The 17,928-nt window shown below is 41.9% G+C and overlaps 7 protein-coding genes across 10 annotated transcripts; 2 read left to right on the top strand and 5 right to left on the bottom strand.

Moving 5' to 3' along the window:
• Window positions 1-156: 156 nt before the first annotated feature.
• Window positions 157-1,493, top strand: LOC115766963 (zinc finger protein 813-like). Its single transcript, XM_030711053.1, has one exon. It carries the CDS (start codon window positions 161-163, stop codon window positions 1,475-1,477), a length of 1,317 nt encoding a protein of 438 aa, XP_030566913.1. The 5' UTR covers window positions 157-160; the 3' UTR covers window positions 1,478-1,493.
• A 22-nt stretch (window positions 1,494-1,515) lies between these two features.
• LOC115766925 (probable ATP-dependent RNA helicase DDX52) lies at window positions 1,516-4,039 on the bottom strand. Of its 2 annotated transcripts, none has more exons than XM_030711021.1 (4): window positions 3,843-4,039; window positions 2,397-3,790; window positions 1,948-2,337; window positions 1,516-1,878 (listed from the first exon to the last, which is right to left on the bottom strand). In XM_030711021.1, exons 1-3 carry the CDS (start codon window positions 3,903-3,905, stop codon window positions 1,977-1,979), a joined length of 1,818 nt encoding a protein of 605 aa, XP_030566881.1. In that variant the 5' UTR covers window positions 3,906-4,039; the 3' UTR covers window positions 1,516-1,878; window positions 1,948-1,976. The 2 variants fall into 2 exon arrangements, with proteins under 2 accessions (XP_030566881.1, XP_030566874.1); XM_030711014.1 differs by having other exon boundaries at window positions 1,518-1,878; window positions 1,943-2,337.
• A 53-nt stretch (window positions 4,040-4,092) lies between these two features.
• On the bottom strand, window positions 4,093-5,672 carry LOC115766953. The gene is made up of 2 exons (XM_030711043.1): window positions 5,125-5,672; window positions 4,093-5,060 (listed from the first exon to the last, which is right to left on the bottom strand). Exons 1-2 carry the CDS (start codon window positions 5,581-5,583, stop codon window positions 4,161-4,163), a joined length of 1,359 nt encoding a protein of 452 aa, XP_030566903.1. The 5' UTR covers window positions 5,584-5,672; the 3' UTR covers window positions 4,093-4,160.
• Window positions 5,673-5,800: 128 nt separating this feature from the next.
• On the bottom strand, window positions 5,801-7,869 carry LOC115766941 (arylsulfatase B). The gene is made up of 5 exons (XM_030711032.1): window positions 7,684-7,869; window positions 7,454-7,613; window positions 6,903-7,391; window positions 5,945-6,841; window positions 5,801-5,881 (listed from the first exon to the last, which is right to left on the bottom strand). The coding sequence occupies exons 1-5, from the start codon at window positions 7,816-7,818 to the stop codon at window positions 5,838-5,840; spliced, it is 1,725 nt and encodes a 574-aa protein (XP_030566892.1). The 5' UTR covers window positions 7,819-7,869; the 3' UTR covers window positions 5,801-5,837.
• Window positions 7,870-9,195: 1,326 nt separating this feature from the next.
• LOC115766833 (peptidyl-prolyl cis-trans isomerase-like) lies at window positions 9,196-9,920 on the bottom strand. Its single transcript, XM_030710874.1, has 2 exons — window positions 9,824-9,920; window positions 9,196-9,763 (listed from the first exon to the last, which is right to left on the bottom strand). Exon 2 carries the CDS (start codon window positions 9,753-9,755, stop codon window positions 9,261-9,263), a length of 495 nt encoding a protein of 164 aa, XP_030566734.1. The 5' UTR covers window positions 9,756-9,763; window positions 9,824-9,920; the 3' UTR covers window positions 9,196-9,260.
• An 86-nt stretch (window positions 9,921-10,006) lies between these two features.
• Window positions 10,007-11,119, top strand: LOC115766824 (ubiquitin thioesterase otubain-like). The gene is made up of 3 exons (XM_030710863.1): window positions 10,007-10,164; window positions 10,222-10,521; window positions 10,577-11,119. Exons 1-3 carry the CDS (start codon window positions 10,090-10,092, stop codon window positions 10,988-10,990), a joined length of 789 nt encoding a protein of 262 aa, XP_030566723.1. The 5' UTR covers window positions 10,007-10,089; the 3' UTR covers window positions 10,991-11,119.
• A 187-nt stretch (window positions 11,120-11,306) lies between these two features.
• LOC115766806 (battenin) lies at window positions 11,307-16,852 on the bottom strand. Of its 3 annotated transcripts, none has more exons than XM_030710852.1 (6): window positions 16,815-16,852; window positions 12,926-13,152; window positions 12,731-12,867; window positions 12,519-12,677; window positions 12,130-12,463; window positions 11,307-12,058 (listed from the first exon to the last, which is right to left on the bottom strand). In XM_030710852.1, exons 2-6 carry the CDS (start codon window positions 13,136-13,138, stop codon window positions 11,624-11,626), a joined length of 1,278 nt encoding a protein of 425 aa, XP_030566712.1. In that variant the 5' UTR covers window positions 13,139-13,152; window positions 16,815-16,852; the 3' UTR covers window positions 11,307-11,623. The 3 variants fall into 3 exon arrangements, with proteins under 3 accessions (XP_030566712.1, XP_030566693.1, XP_030566704.1); XM_030710833.1 differs by lacking the exon at window positions 16,815-16,852 and adding an exon at window positions 15,609-15,984; XM_030710844.1 differs by lacking the exon at window positions 16,815-16,852 and adding an exon at window positions 15,623-15,984.
• Between the last annotated feature and the right edge of the window lie 1,076 nt (window positions 16,853-17,928).

Below are 17,928 nucleotides of genomic sequence, written 5' to 3'. Positions count from 1 at the left end.
CCGCCATGATAATCATAACAGTATCGATAGTATCGATATATTGAATATTCTATATTAAAGATGGTCACCCTAGAGAATCGATATTACACATCTGTTGCTCGCATGCAAGAAGTAAATAACGAAGGCCGCTTAAAGCTTCAGCAGCTTTATTGTTAAAAGTATGGATCAAATATGCCGCATCTGCTTAAGCGGATCCGCCAGTCTTATAGATATATTCGGCGACCGAGAGCAGTCGGAAGATGAGCCCAGCTTGGCAGACATCCTGAACGAATGCGCGGACTGCAGAGTGAAAAGCGACGATACATTTCCCAAGATGATATGCCTGCCATGCACGGCGGATGCCCAAACGGCGTTTAAATTCAAGCGCAGATGTGAGCATAGCTACAAATTGCTTGCTCTGAAGGTTGAGAAAAGCGCAGTTGAAGTCGATGTCGATGCCTTTTGTGATATGCTGGCAGCCGAGGAATGGGACCTGCCGAAGCGAGTTTCGGATATCGATTGCATCAAAGTGGAGCACGAGGCGAGTCCGGAGCGAGAGAACTGTAAGCCAACCAATGAGCATTTGGAACAGATGGAAACAGCGAATGCAGAAAACTCACTCGAGAGCTACTTGGAGCCTGAAGAGCACAGTAAGGGGAACATCGAGCGTCAGGAGTCAGAGAGCATTGAAGAAAGTGAATCTCTTTTAAATGGGGACTTGGCAGAAACGCAATCGAGCTCAAGTCGCTATCCCATTCGTCAATCTAAGCGTAAGAGCTACATCGAACGCAGCCAGATATCCCAGTCTGACAGCAGCTACCACAGCGACTGGAGCGAGGAACCGGAAACGGACACCAATTCTGTTAAAGAAGAATCTCAGTTTCAAGGCAAGAAACAACAGGCAGCACGCAAACATATGCAGATCGAAGAGCGCCAATACAAGTGTCTGGAATGCCCCAAGGAATTTAGCCGGCACAAAACTCTACAGGCGCACAGGCGCACCCACACCGGCGAGCGTCCATACAAGTGTCCGCACTGTCCGAAGGCCTTTGCTCAAAGCCATCATGCCAGGGACCATATACAATTGCATTACGGCCAGCGTCCACACAAGTGCCCACATTGCCCGAAGGCCTTTACCCAAAAATCAAATTTACGGGCTCACGTACACATTCATTCCGCCGAGGGTCCGCACAAATGTGTCCGCTGCTCAAAGTCTTTTGTCCGGAACTACGATCTGACGGTGCATCTGCGTGTGCACACCGGCGACCATCCATATAAATGCAGCCACTGCTCGAAGGCATTTAACCGTCGGCGAGATCTTGACAGGCATGTGCGCGTCCATACAGGCGAACAACCATACAAGTGCCACGAATGCACGGCGCGCTTCTCCAGAAGCGATCAACTTAAAACTCACTTGGCCAACCACGCCAAAGGCTGTGATTTGCAGCCCAAAAGGCGTGGAAGGCCATCAAAGAAGATTGTCAAAGACGAGAAATAGAACTTGTAATTGTTACTATTCCGATTGCGCCTTTTAGTATTAAATTAAAAAACCCAACTTAGTATAAGAGTTTATACAAGAATGCTGTACAAATAGTTAAGCACGCATATTTTTTGAAAACATGTTTTTATATTGAAATATGGGAACATTAAAATGATTATTGAATGTTATTAAAATATCCTTTGATTCACCTTAAAAAATCGCATATGGCATTTATCAAGTGGATATTGTTTTGATATAAAATGCACACTTGGAAAAACTCAATAACTGGCTAATTATTTGAACGGTTATTTCCCATGTTCTATGAACTAAAACTTAGTCTCAAGTTGTTTTTTTTTTTTTACAAGTGAAAATCCAGGCAGGATTTTGAGAAGAATCATCAACACAAGTCGTGAACAAATCTGCAAAGTAACATACATAACTAAGCGTACCATATAATTCAATATAATATTTTTATATACTTACCTTACCTTCATATTTATTGCTTAAAATAGGCGCATCATTTAACACTCTTCTTGGGCTTTTTCGCTTTGCCTTTTGCAGCCACTTTGCTCGCTATTTGGTCTTTGATTTTTGCCAGTTTTTTGGTTTTGCGTGCCGCATTTGCGTCTCCATTTTTGGCCAAATTATTATGCTTCTTATTCTTTTGCTGATTGAGAACCTTTTCGGTTTTTTCTATTTTTTGTAATTTTACTAGGTTTTTGGGCGTTGGCCTCGGCTCAGGGCGAATTTTGGTTGATATGTCTTCGCGTTCCAGCGGCTTCTTGGCACGCATTTTCGCCTCCGATTTGCGGACCTTCTTCATTTGCAGCATGTACTCCGGCACCTCTCCGCCCGAGTTCTTGATTATCTGTGCAATGCTATTAATAAAATATATATCAATTGAATGTGAAGTACGTCGGAATTTATAAGCACCTACCTCCGCAAATTGGCCGTATCGTCCTGCGTAAAGAAGGTAATGGCGCGTCCCGGACGACCTGCGCGACCTGTGCGTCCAATGCGATGAATATACGAAATGGTGCTAGGCGGAAAATCATAATTGATGACCAGATTGACGCCCTTAAAGTCAATGCCGCGTCCCATCAGCTCCGTGCATATGAGCACCCAGATGTGACCCTCGCGAAAAGCGCGCACACAATTATCGCGCTGATACTGCGTTCGCTCCGCGTGTATGACATCCACATTGATGCCATCGTAGAGCAGCTCCTCAAACAGCTGCTTGGCGCGATCCTTGCTCTGCACAAAGACCAGAACTGGCGGCTGTAGTCCTTGGCGCACCATTTCGCGCACGGCCAGCAGTTTACCGCTTTCCGAGCCCACAAAGAGCAGTTCCTGTTGGACTGTATCCGTGGCGCTGTTCTGTACACCAATCGTCACACGCACTAGATTTTTGAGATGCCGCAGCGCCCATTTGGCCACAGGCACCGTGTAGGTGGCACTGAAAAAGGCCACACGCTTTTGCGGATGCGTGCAGGCCGCATAGATTTCGTCGAGTTGCTCCTTGAAGTTGTTCTGACCCTCCTCCATGAGACGATCAGCCTCGTCCAACACGAACCACTCAATGCCTTTGAAGTCCAGCAGTGGCGGCTGCTGCTGCAGCAGGAAACGTACACGGTTTGGCGTTGATATCAATATGTCATATTTCTGTTTGCAGTCGGGTCCATGTTGCTGCCGTGCTTCGCTCACTTTGCTGATGAAGTGAGTGCGTAGTCCCGTCCCCCTGGTAAGCTCCGCGCACTCACGATATATTTGCTGTGCCAGCTCTCGTGTGGGCGCCAGCACCAGGGCGCGCAGTCCAGTCGTTTTATGACTGCGCAGCCCGTTAATGATGGGCGTAAGAAATGCCAATGTTTTACCCGAGCCCGTTGGGGCGCAGGCCATCAGCGCCCTATTATTCAGCAGCACGGGCAGCGCCTGCATTTGTATAGGTGTGGGCTGTGCAAAGCCATAGGACAAAAGATTCTCTTGCAGGCGCGGCAGCAGCTTGAAATCCGACGTGCTCAGCTCGTCAAAGCTATTTATGGGTGCTGGCACATCCTTGCCCAGCACTGTTATGCTATGTTCCTTGCGCAGGGCACTAATTTTCTCTGCACGTTGCAGTTGCTCTGCCTGCTCCTTTGACAGTTGCTTTTTGGCCTTTTTCTGCTTGGGTCCAGTTGGTGCTGTGCCGGTGACATTAGTGAGCAAACGAAATTCGTCCTTTGCTGTGCCGTCATCGTCTGCCTCGGAAGCTTCGGCTGGCTCAGAGGCAGATGGTAGCGGTTGCGGTTGTTCCTTTACCTGGTTGGAAGTGTTTGGCTTGGATGACGGAGCCTGCCTAGCATAAGTTTTAGTGAGTGCTTTTAATTTACCAAATTCTACATACCGCACGTTTCTTAGTAAATCGTACACCAGCTGTTAATTGTTTAAATATGTCGAATGTATCCATTTTATATCCGCAAATGGTTTATTTAAATTAAACAAAATCTTACACGTGCATTTGTTTTGTTATTGCTACAGAGTTGCCAGATGTTGCGCAGCCGGCAATCAAACTATCGGATCTAGCATTATGCGTTATCGATAGTTTCGCATATATCGCAATGACTAGCACTAAATACTGTTTATATTTTCATATTAATGAAGGGTTTGATGTTCCGAAGTGATTTACATTTTTTTATTTCATCGCGTATATATATATATGTTATTACTCCCCCTCTTCAGTGTTCACCAGTGCGTCAAGCAGCTCCATGCGGCGACGTAGTCCCTTGGCATCCTTCTCGCTGCCTCTACGTCCAGGCAGATCTCCGCCCCAGCTAAATTTATTTTGTCCACCTTCATCCGTCTCTAAATAATTGTCTTGGAAATCTACACATAGGTTGTGCATAGCACAAATGCTCTCCACAATCAGCCGCACCTCGTTCAAATCACGGGCCTCCAGAGCATATAAAGTTTGAAAACGACGCGCCAAAGTATCCATCACATCGTCGGCTAACTGGTATGCTGGCTCCAACAAGCCATTGAAGACGGTATCCTTGCGAAAGCATTCTGCCTCAATAGGTCGTACCAAATAGGATTTGAGTGGAAAACTACTGCTGCCAATTAGATAGCTGCCCGCTGGCATTGTGCGTGGATTGAGAGCGAGCGTTTGTCCAATCGGCGATTCCTCGAAGGTGTAATCCTGCTCCAGTTCCACGTAGCAGTCAATGATCTTGTGCTCGCCATTGCAAATCAGTTGAAGTACTACGGCCACCTCGGCATGTTCACATTCCAAAAAAATGTCCAGACGCTTCAGGGATATAACGCCAAACAGCTCGCGGAAGCAACTCAGCTGCGGCACGTTCTGAAAGCCCTGCAGTGTACTCTGCTGGGCCTCCAGAGAGTTGGGCCACTTGATAAAACTCTCATAGTTGTCGGAGATAATGTGCCAGAAGCTGCGCACTACCTGCTGACACACCGACCAAGGAAACTGAAACTTGCGTGCGATTTCCTCGAAATGTTCATCTGTAGCCAGTTTCCAAAGAGCTAACGAGAGGGTTGTCTGTGGATTGGGCGCACCCGGCAATGCATTTCTCTGCAAAATATCCTCCAGAGCCTGCTGGATTTTCTGCAAGCCCAATTGGGTTGTAATGCAGCTTTTCCATTTGGAGCTTGAGTATGCGTGTACTCACCAGAAAGGTTAGCTTGCGCATATGTAGGAAAGATTCAAACTGAGCATCCGCATAGCGTTGCAGCAAATTAAGCTCTGCATATTTCCACTCCAGTCTGGCCATTTTGCTGGGAATCTTGTCGCTTGCCGCCGCTGGCTCTTCGATGTGCGTGCGCTTCAGCTTTTCCTTAACCTGTCCGGCTGATGCGACTGCACGCTTTTGCTGCATCAATGCAAAGATTTCGGCCTCGTCGTCATCGCTGGCGTCGAGCAACGGATAACTGCTGGAAAAGAAGCTGCCACTGCTGCTGTGTCTGGGCTGCTCATCGATGAGCAGATCCTTTGTAATGATTGTGGCAATATTTGCTAAAACAGCTCGTTCCTCCATGATGGTAACAAAACTGTGTGTCTGAAATCCTGTGACAGATACTGGGTATGCGCTTTCCTTTCCACCCTTATGAACAACGGCTGACACTGCCATCAGCTGACACTATTGGGCGCCAAATTGTCTACATTTAAATTGTAATGCACTTTGTATTCATTTCACAGAATTTAAAAACATTAAATAGAATTACAATAACAATAATTAAAAAGTTAACATAAAAGACAATTAAAAAATAATTCAAAAAATCTTAGTTAAATTTGAAAGATCTGAAACGTTGCCAGACCGTGCTGGCATATATTCGATATTCAAACGTGCTGAGCATGAAATCGTTATCGAAATTAACGGTACGGCTAAGCACTGCAGGGAATTCCATGGTAATCGCAATCCAGCGGCACTGCCAACATTAAATAACGAATATATTTAAATACTACATTTAAATTGTTGCTTTTAAACTTACCTGCACCCGCCTTCTTGACTTCAAAGTTGTCCCACGTACATTCATGCAGGTTCGGATTGGCATAGCTGACGCCTGGACGATTTGCAGGCGGCAAAGCTTCAGCACGCAGCTGCTGGACACGCTGGCGCATCGTCGCGAGAATTTCCGCATGTCCCTCCGAGTAAGCTAGATTGTTGAGCTCGCACGGATCGACGCTCAGATCGTACAGGCATTCCTCCAATAAAGCATTGCAGCCACGCTGCATATCACCGCAACGCACAGTGGCTAATCCTCTGAGCGTATGCATGCGATGTTGTGTAAGTCGCTGGAGATCATATCGTGCCAGAGCTTTGGAGGCAGGTGAATTACGCACCTCTACCACATAACGACGCGCGCGCGGATCCAACTCGTCCAGTTCGCGGTGGGTCAACAGTTGATCGAACTGTCCGGCCAAAGTGGTGCCATTCACATACTTCCACTGACCCAGCAGCAGTGAACTAAAGTGTGACACATCGTCCAGGCTGTGCAATATCTCTCGTGGCACATGTGGAGCATCATTGCTACCCGACAACTGCGGCCACAAGTCAATGCCGTCGAGCTGGAGCGACTCAGGCAGCTCAATGCCCGCGGCATGCGCCAACGTTGGCAGAAAGTCCCCAACATAAATGGGTTGGGTAAACAAATGGCCACGCGCCGTTAGCAATGGACTCCAAATGACGCCGGCCACGCGCACGCCACCCTCCCAGGGTGAATTCTTTTGACCTTTGAGTGGCCAATTGGAGCCCGTGTTGGCGAACATGCCCACCGAAGGCGCTCCATTGTCCGAGTAGAAGATCACAATGCTGTTCTCCAGCTGATCTGCGCGCGACAGCGCGGTAATCACACGGCCCACGCTCTGATCCAATTTGGAAACCATGGCTATTCAAATACTTTTGACGATCAAGACATAATGCTAAATAATTGAATATATTAAGCTCACCTGCATATTTCCTGTGATTTGGATCTTTGATGTGGAGAAACTTTTGCACCTCCTCCTCGGGTGCCTGCAATGGATCGTTATCATTGGCCGTGTGCGTGGCTAAGTGGTTAATCATAAGGAAAAGTGGTTGCTGCTTAGCCGCAGTCTCTTGGATTATACGCTCCGCCTCGTTGGTCAGCAAATCCGTAACATAAACGCCACGATCTGTGCACTCCACCTCCATGTTTCGCCGGAAGTCATAGCCAACGATATAAGTTTTCTCTGGCATCTGTGAGCGCCGTTGATAGTAGTCAATGTAGGCGCCCCAATAGCCATAATGATAGTCGAAGCCCCGATGTGTGGGCGTATACTCCGGCCTAGCGAATCCCAAGTGCCATTTGCCCACCAAATTGGTTGAGTAACCAGCCGCCCGAAAGATCTCCGGCATCAGCGTGGTGTTTAACATTAGCGACCAGGGCTCCTCATTGCTAATCACAAAGTGCTGGGTACCTGTCACGGTGACCCAGTTTGTTCAGACTACATCAGCATTACTTTGTAGAGACACTGCTTACCTGTGTGTATGGGATATTTGCCACTCAGCAAAGCGCCACGGGAAGGTGTACACATGGCCGGTGCATAGAGACGATCCAGCAGACGTCCATGAAAGCCCAGTGCATCGATGTTGGGTGTTAAAAATTCACGTCCACCGCGTAAGCTAATATCATCGAACCCCTAAATTAGTCAGTTATAACTGTTAATTATTGATATTGATACAAAACTGGTTGTGAACTATATCAATTACCATATCATCAGCCATTATAATGATTATATTAGGCAATTTATTTCCAGTTCTATACGTATTTTTCTCGCTCGCCTTAACCCAGCTAAGATTGAGATTGAGCAATAGTAAAAGTGCTGATAAGATGACGACGCGCATTTCGGTAAATTTTAATAGGAATATATGTAAATATTTAAATGCCGCTTCAAAACCTTTCGATGCGGCAGCTAAAAAACGACTGGTTAAAAAATTTTGCTGCTGCTCAAGCGCCGCTCAGCAATTAGCAGTCAACATTGTAGCTTGTGCCGCTGTCATTGTTACGTCGGAGATCTTTTTGTGGCAACAGCAACAGCTGCTGTATAAACACACGACCAATGGGTTGATAAAGCATAAATAATACACAGCGTTGTTTAAAATAAAACAAGTTGTTAATTTTCAAAATATCAAAAATTGTGTGGCGCACTTTTAGGGCTTCATTTTGAATAGTGCTAGTTGCGAACTATCTACGGCTTTTAATATAGTCTTTTACTATAAATACCCTGTATATAGAGGTCATCCACATTGTCGTTAAGAACACACGTAGTTGTTGTATACACTCACAAACATAAGCAAACGGGTTTTTTCAAATTTCGTCGGAGCTTTTAAAAAAAGTAAATTATACTTGTTCTAAAGAACAGGTACTGGAAACCGATACTTATCGATTTCGTAAAAGCCTAGAGCAATCGAAAATTTGATAAGAATTTGAATTGTATATGGTGCCTTTAGCTATATTATTAATATAATTACTCCCCCGGCGGTATAAATGGGTGGTATATAATGCTGTCATCGTGTCCACCTGGAGACACGGAACAGAGATGTGGGCAATGGCTGTTAATTCGAACCGCAAACAAGTTCAAACGCTTCAGAATAATGCACTATTGCTAATTACTTATTGTGATTGGCACGTGCGCAGTTCGTCGCTTCGCCTGAATCTGGTTAATATCTGGTTAATAAAGCGCTGATATAGCGTTCGGCTGAAATGACACGCGAAAATACTGGCCAGATCTCCCTCTGAAGCACGTCCCATCCACCCGGCTAAGACGTTAATATTTTACCCTCCGAACGAACCAGGTCACCTTTAACATGTCATCCAAAGTTTGTCCATATATTTATATTTCCCACCAGTCATGTTATAACCAAAATTGCTAGCCGAAAAAAATGTTAACATTAATAATGTTACCATTATTATTATTATTATTATTATTATTATTATTATTATTATTATTAATAAAATTATTATTATTATTATAAGCTATCATTAATATCATTAACATTATCATCACCCTCTTAAATACAATTATCCTTTTCATTATTATTATTATCGGTATTTATATTTTCATTATCATTATAATTATTATTTGTACTATGATTATGATTATTTTCATTATTAATATTATCATTTATTATTATCTTTAATCTGGTCATTATGATAACCGTCTCCACCCATTTTAAGTCGTTTCTCAGAGTATAATTAATTAAAGCTTATACACAGACACGTTTTTTATATCTTGTAGTATGATTATAATACACAAACGAGCACAAATATGACAAAGTTGTATTCCTTACAAGTCACCACAGTCTTCAATAATAATTTTCTTAGCGGTCTTGCCGCTGTTAGAGCCAAGTGTCTCCACCTTGGTAATAATGTCCATGCCCTCAACCACTTTGCCAAAGACGACGTGCTTATTGTCCAGCCAATTGGTTTTGCCAGTACATATAAAGAACTGCGAGCCATTGGTATTACGTCCAGCATTTGCCATCGAAAGAACACCCGGACCCGTGTGCTTCAAGGTAAAGTTCTCGTCAGCAAACTTGTTTCCATATATCGAACGCCCGCCAGTGCCATTTTGGTTGGTAAAGTCGCCACCTTGACACATGAAACCCGGTATGACCCGATGAAACGGGGAGCCCTTATAGCCATAGCCCTTCTCTCCGGTGCACAGAGCTCGAAAATTCTCAGCAGTCTTCGGCACAACGTCCGCACGTAACTCCATAACGATGCGTCCTAGTTTTTCGCCTCCGGCAGAAATGTCGAAATAAACACGTGGCAAGGTCATCTTCCCAGCTAAATACAAAGGAAGGCATTGTAAAAGAAAATTCCCATACGCCGAGTTTCTAAACTTACGGTTTTTATTATCTATCCTTCAGTCAACTAATAAAGTAATTTTCTGATCCGTTCTGCGTAGCAGCTAGAACTGAACTAAGAAATCAACAGAAGTTGTAGAGCCTACTGCTCGTTCGATTAATACTATTTTAGGGTATTTTTTTTTTCTGGGGACCGATATATTTGTAGTGTTTTATTTTTGCCATCCGTCAAACTAGCCCTATATGACTTTTTCAAATTTGGAACAAATATTTTTGTGATTTTGTTTGATAACTTTTTTGTAACTCATGGAGTCGGTGGAACGTAATGGCGGCAATCATGATGATTTAATTTTACAGCAGCAGCGTGATATTGAAAAGGAGGTGAGGATGCAATGTATTTCTTGCACATTATTTGATATTGATAAGAATTATTTTTAGATCAGTGAATCAACCCCTTTGGTCAGCGAACAACTGCCGTTGACTTGTTTGACTGCGGAATATAATGGCGATGCCGTATTTACAGCCAAGATCGAAGATTTGGCTGGGAAATATAAATTTATGCGGCGAACACGTCCGGATGGCAACTGCTTCTTTAGAGCGTTTGCCTACTCGTACTTGGAGTATTTAATTACGAATAAACTTGCTTACGATAAATTCCGAGAAATCGCAGAGGCCTCCAAGGATAAACTAATAGAACTCGGTTTTCCCAGCTTTACATTAGAAGATTTTCATGGAACTGTAAGTTATTGTGTTTTGTTCAGAAGAAGAATGCCTTAATTGTTTTCGATTGCAGTTTATGGATGTTATAAATAGAGTTAGTCCAGATAACGCCGGAGGATCTGAGAAGATGCAGACTGAGCTGCATAATATCTTCAACGAGCAGGGATATTCCGATTATGTGATTGTTTATCTGCGTTTGATAACGTCGGGCAAACTGCAGGAGGATGCCGACTTTTATCAACACTTTATCGAAGGTGATCTATCCATTGAGGAGTTTCGCCATCAAGAAGTCGAGCCAATGTTCAAGGAATCCGATCACATACACATCATAGCACTATGTGCCGCCCTCGGGGTGGGCGTGCGCGTTGAATACCTGGACAGGGCCGAAGGTGGCACTGTGAAGGCACATGATTTCCCTGAGGGAGCTCAGCCTATGGTTTATCTTATCTATAGACCCGGGCATTATGATATACTATATCCTATCTGAATAAGTTTAGCCATAAATTGCGTCCAACATAGGCATATTAGTTGGCATTATATTATGAACCAAATTACATATTCGTAGTTTTCAGAACGATCAAAAACAAAAGAGAAAGAAACATTGTTGGTAATAAAGTATCAAAAAATAAATTCTGTTGTATTTTAATTGATGGCAATTGCTTGCCAAGACTCAATCATAGAATATTTTTTGCTCGATTATATTGCACTTTACAAGCTTACGGTATTATAGCAAGCAGCCAGATGATAACCTCAACAGAGCTTGGCCCTGGTAATCATTTTCAATGTCTATTGTTCATTGTTTCTTTTTTTTTCTTAATTGTTCAGATTTCGTTCTCTCAGCTTATTATGCTGTTATTGAAAGTTGGTTTATAAGATATTTATCTCTAGATTAATACCATATTACACTTCATTCGAAGTGTCTATAAGTTAAATGTACTGTTAAACTAATTGCTAAATTACTAAATATTAAACACAAAAACTAACTACCAACCATACACATACACACACACGCGCGATAATACAAAACGTACACACACTCACACTCACACATTTTAGCTAATTTAAAGGCATAATTAAATACTCATTATGAGCTCTTTTTATGTTCCTATATTCTGTTCTGTTACCAGACAACACTTCGCACTGCCGCCGGCAGTCCACAAATGGCATTGTGCACGGGTATGGCCAGGAATCCGGCCAATGCAATGCCATATGAATCCGATTGGACGACCATCGCCATGGCGAACTGCTGTCGACCCGGCGGTATTTCCTTGGACATGCGATAGAAGGTGTTCACATAGGCGCCGCCGCCCAGCAGTCCCTCCCACAGGACAATGACGAACACAATCCATATGCTGGGCGTGTAGAACCAAATGACTTCAGTTAGGAAGTAGACAACGTTTATGAACTGGAACACGGACATTAGCCAGATTTTGTTTAGTTGGAAGATGTTGACGGAAGAGCGCGATATGAATACGCCTATTTGATAGTCCACATTCAGCCAGCGATACTGAGATGCCTTATCGAGGAAGATGTTCTCAAAGTACACCAGCTCAAACTGTTCAGTACAAAAAAAAAAAAAACATTAATTTGGAACACGCACGAAAATCTTCCAGTTTATGGACTTACCAGGCCCTGATTGATGAAATATTCGAAGAAGTAGACCAGGCACAGCGGCAACATGTATTTAAACAGTTGTTTAATGTATGACATTTTCTCCTTGAAGCCCACCAAGGGCTTATCATCGCTAATAAGCTCCTCGGTAGATTCCACAGTGGTGACAGGCAGCATCTGGGGACGACGCAACAGCAGCCAAAAGGCAACAGCTTCAATAGCGGGAAAGATCAGCATGATCAGCATGGTGTCGCGCGGACTGACTTCCAGGGAGCGCAGCGTGGCATAGCTCAGTGAACCGATGACGCCGGCACCGCCTGTGCCCGAGGACCAGGTCGAAATGACATTTCTGGAAAAGAAGGCGTTCAAGCAGGCAAGGCGAATGGTCAAACAGCAAAACTTACTTGTTAAAGCGGGAGGAATACGCCAGAAAGGTGGTCTCTCCAATGCCGCTGCTAGCCGAGGTAATAATCACGCCCAGCAGCGCCATCCATTCGGCATTCGCAAAGCCAACCAGCAGGAAACCCGCCGCCGAGAAGGCAACGGCTATGCCTATGCGTACACTGCAAGAAAACCATTTATCACAGGCTTGAATGTGGCGAGAGTAAGAACTCACTTGACCCAAAACGGAAAGAAGGGCATCAGGATCTTGACAAACAGTGAGGGCAACACATCTGCCAGCAATATGGCGCCCGTCGATACCAAATGGCACTCACGTCCAGTGCCGGCAACAGCGCCATCGTCTACCTCTGGCTAATATGGAATATCAGTTCAGTTATCAGTCACTCAATATAGCCATATTCTGTCTCACCTCATCATTAAACTGCGCAATGATATCGTGCGCAGCACTGAGCATCACCACGTAGCCATAGTTGTTGCATAGACCCAATATCCAATAGGCTGTCAGATCACGCCAGAGGCTACGATCGTGTCGTATGCTGTGTGTAGCACCTGTGGTCGTGACCACCACCTGGGGATTATGTTCGCTATCCTCCGCCTCTTGCTGCTTGCTGGACGGCGACATTTTGGGCAGCAGGACTGAAATAGGAATACCCTCTCTTTAACAAACTGGTTGTTTCAAATGATATAACTAGGTTCAGAATTGTGCACATCACAGATCTCCATCTAGCCCAGGGCCCAAATTGCTCTGAGAATATTTGTTTAGAGCTTAATATGGCTTCGAGCCTTTCTGCCTTAATTGGTTCAAGTGTTACAGATAATATGCAAATTTAATATCATTTAAAAAGCTCTGTCCGCTTTCAGCTGCAATTAGTTTAAAAGCTTCGCTTAGTTTAAAAATAACTTATTTTGTGGCTTTTACAAGGGGCTCTTAAAGCTTCTTTTATTAAGCGAAACATGTGCGTCTGCGGTCTTGACTTTGAACATTTTTCATTGAGCAAGTTCATAGAACAAATTATGTCCACTTGCATGGCGAAAACGTGCTTCAAATATTAACTAACTAAGCGTATGATGCAATTGCTTAATATCCGCTAAGTACTTAAAGTAAGTATCTAGTATTGTTATACCCTGTGCCTATTCAAAAAAGGCACAAAAAATTGATTTGTTCTGCTGTGCAAATTATGAATATCACGAAAACGAACATTGTTACTCTGTGAACAGGGTATTAGAAGCCGGCATTTCCGTCACCAAAATAAATATATATATTTTTTCGTATTCAGTATCAATGCCCAAGTCCATCTATCTTTTCCTGACTGTCTGTTTGTTTCAGTTAATTTTATAGCATACTCAAAAAATTAAAAAAAAAATTTTTGAACCCAGTTTTTGGATGTGGCACACGTATTTCGCATTAATCGCATTGATATACGATGAAGTTCTTAAATTCCAATCTTATACAAAAATGTGTTTTTAACAATCATAATATATAGGGTAGGTATACGCACATCAAGCTTATCTTAAATGTTAGATAAGTAAAAAATTGAAAGTGCCTTCTAAAAATCATAATTTGTTACAATTTAAAAATGATTTATTTATTTTCGATTTTTTTTCTGAGAACTATTCAACAATATTGACGCAGAATTTTTGATAAATATTTGCCTGGGTTGTTGAGACATTAAATCTGGATTTATGGCCACGCGAATTGGACTTATTATTTATTTATGGACTATTAAAAATAAAGTAAAGCTTTATTGTAAGCGCGTCCCTTAGTTGAGTGTTTTTTTATGTTATTTTTTTAGCCAGGCAGCAAACAATTAGAAATTGCCTTAAAAATGAGGAAATACGTAAATAATAGGACTATAGTTCGTGTATATGATATAACACATTAATTACTAACTGGAAAGCGACTAATTTTTGTTTTTGTTTAAACGCCATTTAAATAGAATTTGTTTATCGACCGTTTAATGGCACGTAGGGGTAGCGTACCGGGTCCGGATGTAAGTAGATCCAAAATAGTTTGCCTTAAACCTGACAATTTATTGGCAAAGCTTGTTGCATGGGCAAAGTGCAAAATGTTTCATTTGTTTACAAACCCAAAAACTTGTGACTTGATAGAGAACCAAACAATAGCTAAAAAAGAGATTTAATACAAAAAACAAATGCATGATAAAGGACTGCCAAGGGGAGAGAGGCAGAGAGAGGGCGGCAGAATGGTAAAGGTAATGCAACTAGAAAGTTGTATCCAATCTAATTATCTCGGCGAATTGCCGAGATGCCGCTGCAACTATGTGACCTTGTCAATTCTTGAGATGAGCAATTAAATAGTTGCTAAATAGACGCCTGGGACCCACGTGTGAGCTGGCCAAGCGGCAATAAATAAAACAATATCAACTTGATTTATTAAGCACATAACGGCTCAGGCCGAGTTCTCAATAATATTCAGGCTGCGGATATTTCAAATACTCGATCATATTCTCAATTCTGATTCATGCCCAGTCACTTTCTCACAGTCGAGTTGTTGACCCACTTTGTAAGACTATCCCAGCTTAGTTTTCACTTTTATTTGGCATAGCCAGCGAATAACCCGACACCCTCCAAATCCAAATCGAAAGCTAAATGCAATTTGAATAATAACCGATAATGTAAATTGAGCCGTAAGTTTGCGACATTTGCCTTGGGTCTTAAATTTATGGCACAGCAATATTAATTCACATGACATTCTGACTTTTCCTTATAGTTTATGTTGAATATTGAATTTCATTATAGGAAGTTTAAGTTTAATAGGTTGCGAAAATAAGTTACGAAAGAGTTCAGTTTAGAGTTTAAGAAACTTTTGGAAATAAATGTTAATATTGCCAGCCATAAATCTGAGATGTTGCAAGTAGTTGATTAAGTAGAACTTAAATAATTTGATTAGAAACACAGAAGAGGCGTAAGATGTTTAAGAATTTTTTAAAAGTTTATCAATTCAAAAATGCTATGAATCAGAAGCCTTTTGATTTCGAAAAATTTTTGAAATAATATTGAATTATACGAATATAAAATCTTATTAGTACTTTATTTTTAGTCTTTAATCTTATTTGTACTTTATTTTTTACCCTTTTCTGCGCACCTTTCGTAACGCTTTTTTATGCGATTTGTTTTGCAAGATTTTCTTAACGGTTGTGTACTTTCAGAAGACCTAGGGAATTGTTTCCGAGAATTTTAGATAACGTCGCCGACACGACAAGGCGTTTCGCGCGTTTTAACGTTTCACGAGCGACTGAATCTGAGCGAACCGCCCACTTAATGAGACCCACAACGACGCCGCCGCCTATATTGACAGCGCCAGCAGCGGCGGTGGCAGCAGCAACAGCAGCAGCAGCAGCGACAGCGGCAGCGGCAGCGACGTTGAACGCCAAAGACCCCAAGCGCTTGAGATCACGCGAGTTGCGAGCGGTAGCATAAAAAAGTCAGAGTAAAAAGGCAGCAACAAGTGCCAAATTGTCGATCAGGCATGTAACTATGTATATAGCCAAAAATTGTGCATAGATATATACGAAATGATTCTCCCAGTGTTTCTGTTTTTGTTCAATGCATTCGGCTGTGAATGGACAGCGCGACAAGTTGAATGCGATTGCGAAAACCTTTTGCTGAGGGCAGAGAAGTGGGGCCCGCAGGGGAAAGGGTATTTCGTATGGCAAGAGGCCGGTCAGCGATGTCACGTTTATATATTTTTTTGTCGCTTTTGTTGTTGTCGTTGTTGTCTTGAGTTGGCAGCTGTTAATGAGGCGTTAAAAAAATGTAAGTGAATTAACAATAAAGTATATACATATATATATGCATATATATATATTTTATTTTTGGCAAGGAAATTTCATATGCAGTCAACGTTCTTTTTATTGTTACTGCCATTGTTAATTGTTAAAAGCTAGTTTAAATATGTTGCCGGCCAACGTGTCGTATGCGCAATGCGATATAAGTCAATAGAACACCTGGCTAGCTTAGTTAGCCAAAGAGAAAAGATATGCATAAGGAATGTTGAGTGAAGAGTGTGTATTTATTTAAATTATATTTATTTTAAACCTTTCTGTGCTGCAAGCCGGAAATGTAAATCATTAGCGGAAATAAACACAATAATTAAATGCTCCGATGAAATGCATTTGCTTGAATTACATTCAATAAATGTTAATTTTATTCAAAGTGGGAGGACTGTCGGGAGCCTTGAGAGGTATCAAGTTATTTTAGGGCTTCTTAAAGCATGAAATCGTTGAAACTGCCTGCTGAAACCCATTCAAAAACCTTATCGAATACGTTTATATTACCCTTTAAGCACTTGAAAGCCTGGCGCTTTACGTTTAAACGCGTTCGAGCAATGAAACCGAACTGAATGTGTCAAATTCAAGCTAAATTACTCGAGTACCAATTGACATCATTATCATTAACTTTATCAGAGTAATTCACGGGCATAGATTAAGCCCCAGTTGCAGGCAATAACAATCCGATAAGATGTTTACAGGCACACATGTTAAACACGAGCCGTATAAATCTTAAGATATCAGTCGAGACAACGTTTGGCAACGGCGCTCGTAAACTAGCTATAAATCTATAAGTTAGCGAATTTCAGCTTCACATAAATGCGTAAAGCTGATATGTAGTACTATGTGTATATATGTATATGGGCGAGTAAAGAACTTTGAATTTGTAAATAAATTGCCAGATGCGATTTAAAATAAAACCATTTGCGCGCTTGTTTAGCACGTACACAAAACCGCCAAATACAATTTCACACCGTAGCCGCAAAGTATGCAACTAAAAAATACTTAACATGGAAATTGGTCGACTTACAAATACCCTTCAAATTAATAATAATTCTATTTATAAACTTAATTTGTATATTTTTTAATAAAAATATTACCTTTTTGTTAATATATATATAAATTAATATTTATATATTCTCTCTATACATACAAACATTTTTTATACCTTGTACCCAGGAAGAAAAATCTACGTTTTCCTATGATCAAATTCCGTAAATATATATGAAAGATCATCATAAAGATCTTTCGAAGTGAATTCAAACACGAAACATCTCCCACTAAATCTCTGACTCCCATTTATACCAATGAATGAACTTTCCGAAAAGTGCGAAACACTTATCTTATATATAGAGATTTATATACAAATATTTTTCACATATTCAATAAATTTGTTATTCCTTTTAACCAACTGCTATATGGAGTTGGCAAACAGAGGTAGGTATTCCACTTTAAAGAGTATTGCAAGTGAAAGTGCACTTCCAAATGGAGCGACTGGTAGAAAGAGTAAAAAAAAGTTGAAACTTGTTATTGACAAACTGCAATATCGAATGCAACATGCGGTGGGAATTCTAAGAGGTGGACGCGTGTTGGGGTATTCGAGTTACAATGCGGACAGAAC

The sequence above is a fragment of the Drosophila novamexicana genome, unplaced genomic scaffold (assembly GCF_003285875.2).
Source record: "Drosophila novamexicana strain 15010-1031.04,08,12 unplaced genomic scaffold, DnovRS2.1 tig00000009-arrow-pilon, whole genome shotgun sequence".
In the NCBI taxonomy this organism is placed as follows: domain Eukaryota; kingdom Metazoa; phylum Arthropoda; class Insecta; order Diptera; family Drosophilidae; genus Drosophila; species Drosophila novamexicana.
Note: the sequence above shows the minus strand (reverse complement) of the source record. Positions and strands in the feature narration are given on the sequence as shown.

Excerpts from the sequence above, each read along its gene's own strand:
- LOC115766953 (XM_030711043.1), bottom strand. The coding sequence starts at position 5,583 with ATGGCAGTGTCAGCCGTTGTTCATAAGGGTGGAAAGGAAAGCGCATAC. Across the intron at positions 5,061-5,124 it reads TGCGCAAGCTAACCTTTCTG|AAAATCCAGCAGGCTCTGGA; the intron begins GTGAGTACACGC and ends TTGGGCTTGCAG.
- LOC115766824 (XM_030710863.1), top strand. The coding sequence starts at position 10,090 with ATGGAGTCGGTGGAACGTAATGGCGGCAATCATGATGATTTAATTTTA. Across the intron at positions 10,165-10,221 it reads AGCGTGATATTGAAAAGGAG|ATCAGTGAATCAACCCCTTT; the intron begins GTGAGGATGCAA and ends AATTATTTTTAG. Across the intron at positions 10,522-10,576 it reads TAGAAGATTTTCATGGAACT|TTTATGGATGTTATAAATAG; the intron begins GTAAGTTATTGT and ends TTTCGATTGCAG.
- LOC115766941 (XM_030711032.1), bottom strand. The coding sequence starts at position 7,818 with ATGCGCGTCGTCATCTTATCAGCACTTTTACTATTGCTCAATCTCAAT. Across the intron at positions 6,842-6,902 it reads AAATCACAGGAAATATGCAG|CCATGGTTTCCAAATTGGAT; the intron begins GTGAGCTTAATA and ends GTATTTGAATAG. Across the intron at positions 5,882-5,944 it reads AGTCAAGAAGGCGGGTGCAG|TGCCGCTGGATTGCGATTAC; the intron begins GTAAGTTTAAAA and ends TAATGTTGGCAG.
- LOC115766963 (XM_030711053.1), top strand. The coding sequence starts at position 161 with ATGGATCAAATATGCCGCATCTGCTTAAGCGGATCCGCCAGTCTTATA.
- LOC115766925 (XM_030711021.1), bottom strand. The coding sequence starts at position 3,905 with ATGGATACATTCGACATATTTAAACAATTAACAGCTGGTGTACGATTT. Across the intron at positions 3,791-3,842 it reads GATTTACTAAGAAACGTGCG|GCTCCGTCATCCAAGCCAAA; the intron begins GTATGTAGAATT and ends TATGCTAGGCAG. Across the intron at positions 2,338-2,396 it reads GATACGGCCAATTTGCGGAG|CATTGCACAGATAATCAAGA; the intron begins GTAGGTGCTTAT and ends TTTTATTAATAG.
- LOC115766833 (XM_030710874.1), bottom strand. The coding sequence starts at position 9,755 with ATGACCTTGCCACGTGTTTATTTCGACATTTCTGCCGGAGGCGAAAAA.
- LOC115766806 (XM_030710852.1), bottom strand. The coding sequence starts at position 13,138 with ATGTCGCCGTCCAGCAAGCAGCAAGAGGCGGAGGATAGCGAACATAAT. Across the intron at positions 12,678-12,730 it reads TTCTTTCCGTTTTGGGTCAA|TGTACGCATAGGCATAGCCG; the intron begins GTGAGTTCTTAC and ends GTTTTCTTGCAG. Across the intron at positions 12,059-12,129 it reads ATTTCATCAATCAGGGCCTG|TTTGAGCTGGTGTACTTTGA; the intron begins GTAAGTCCATAA and ends TGTACTGAACAG.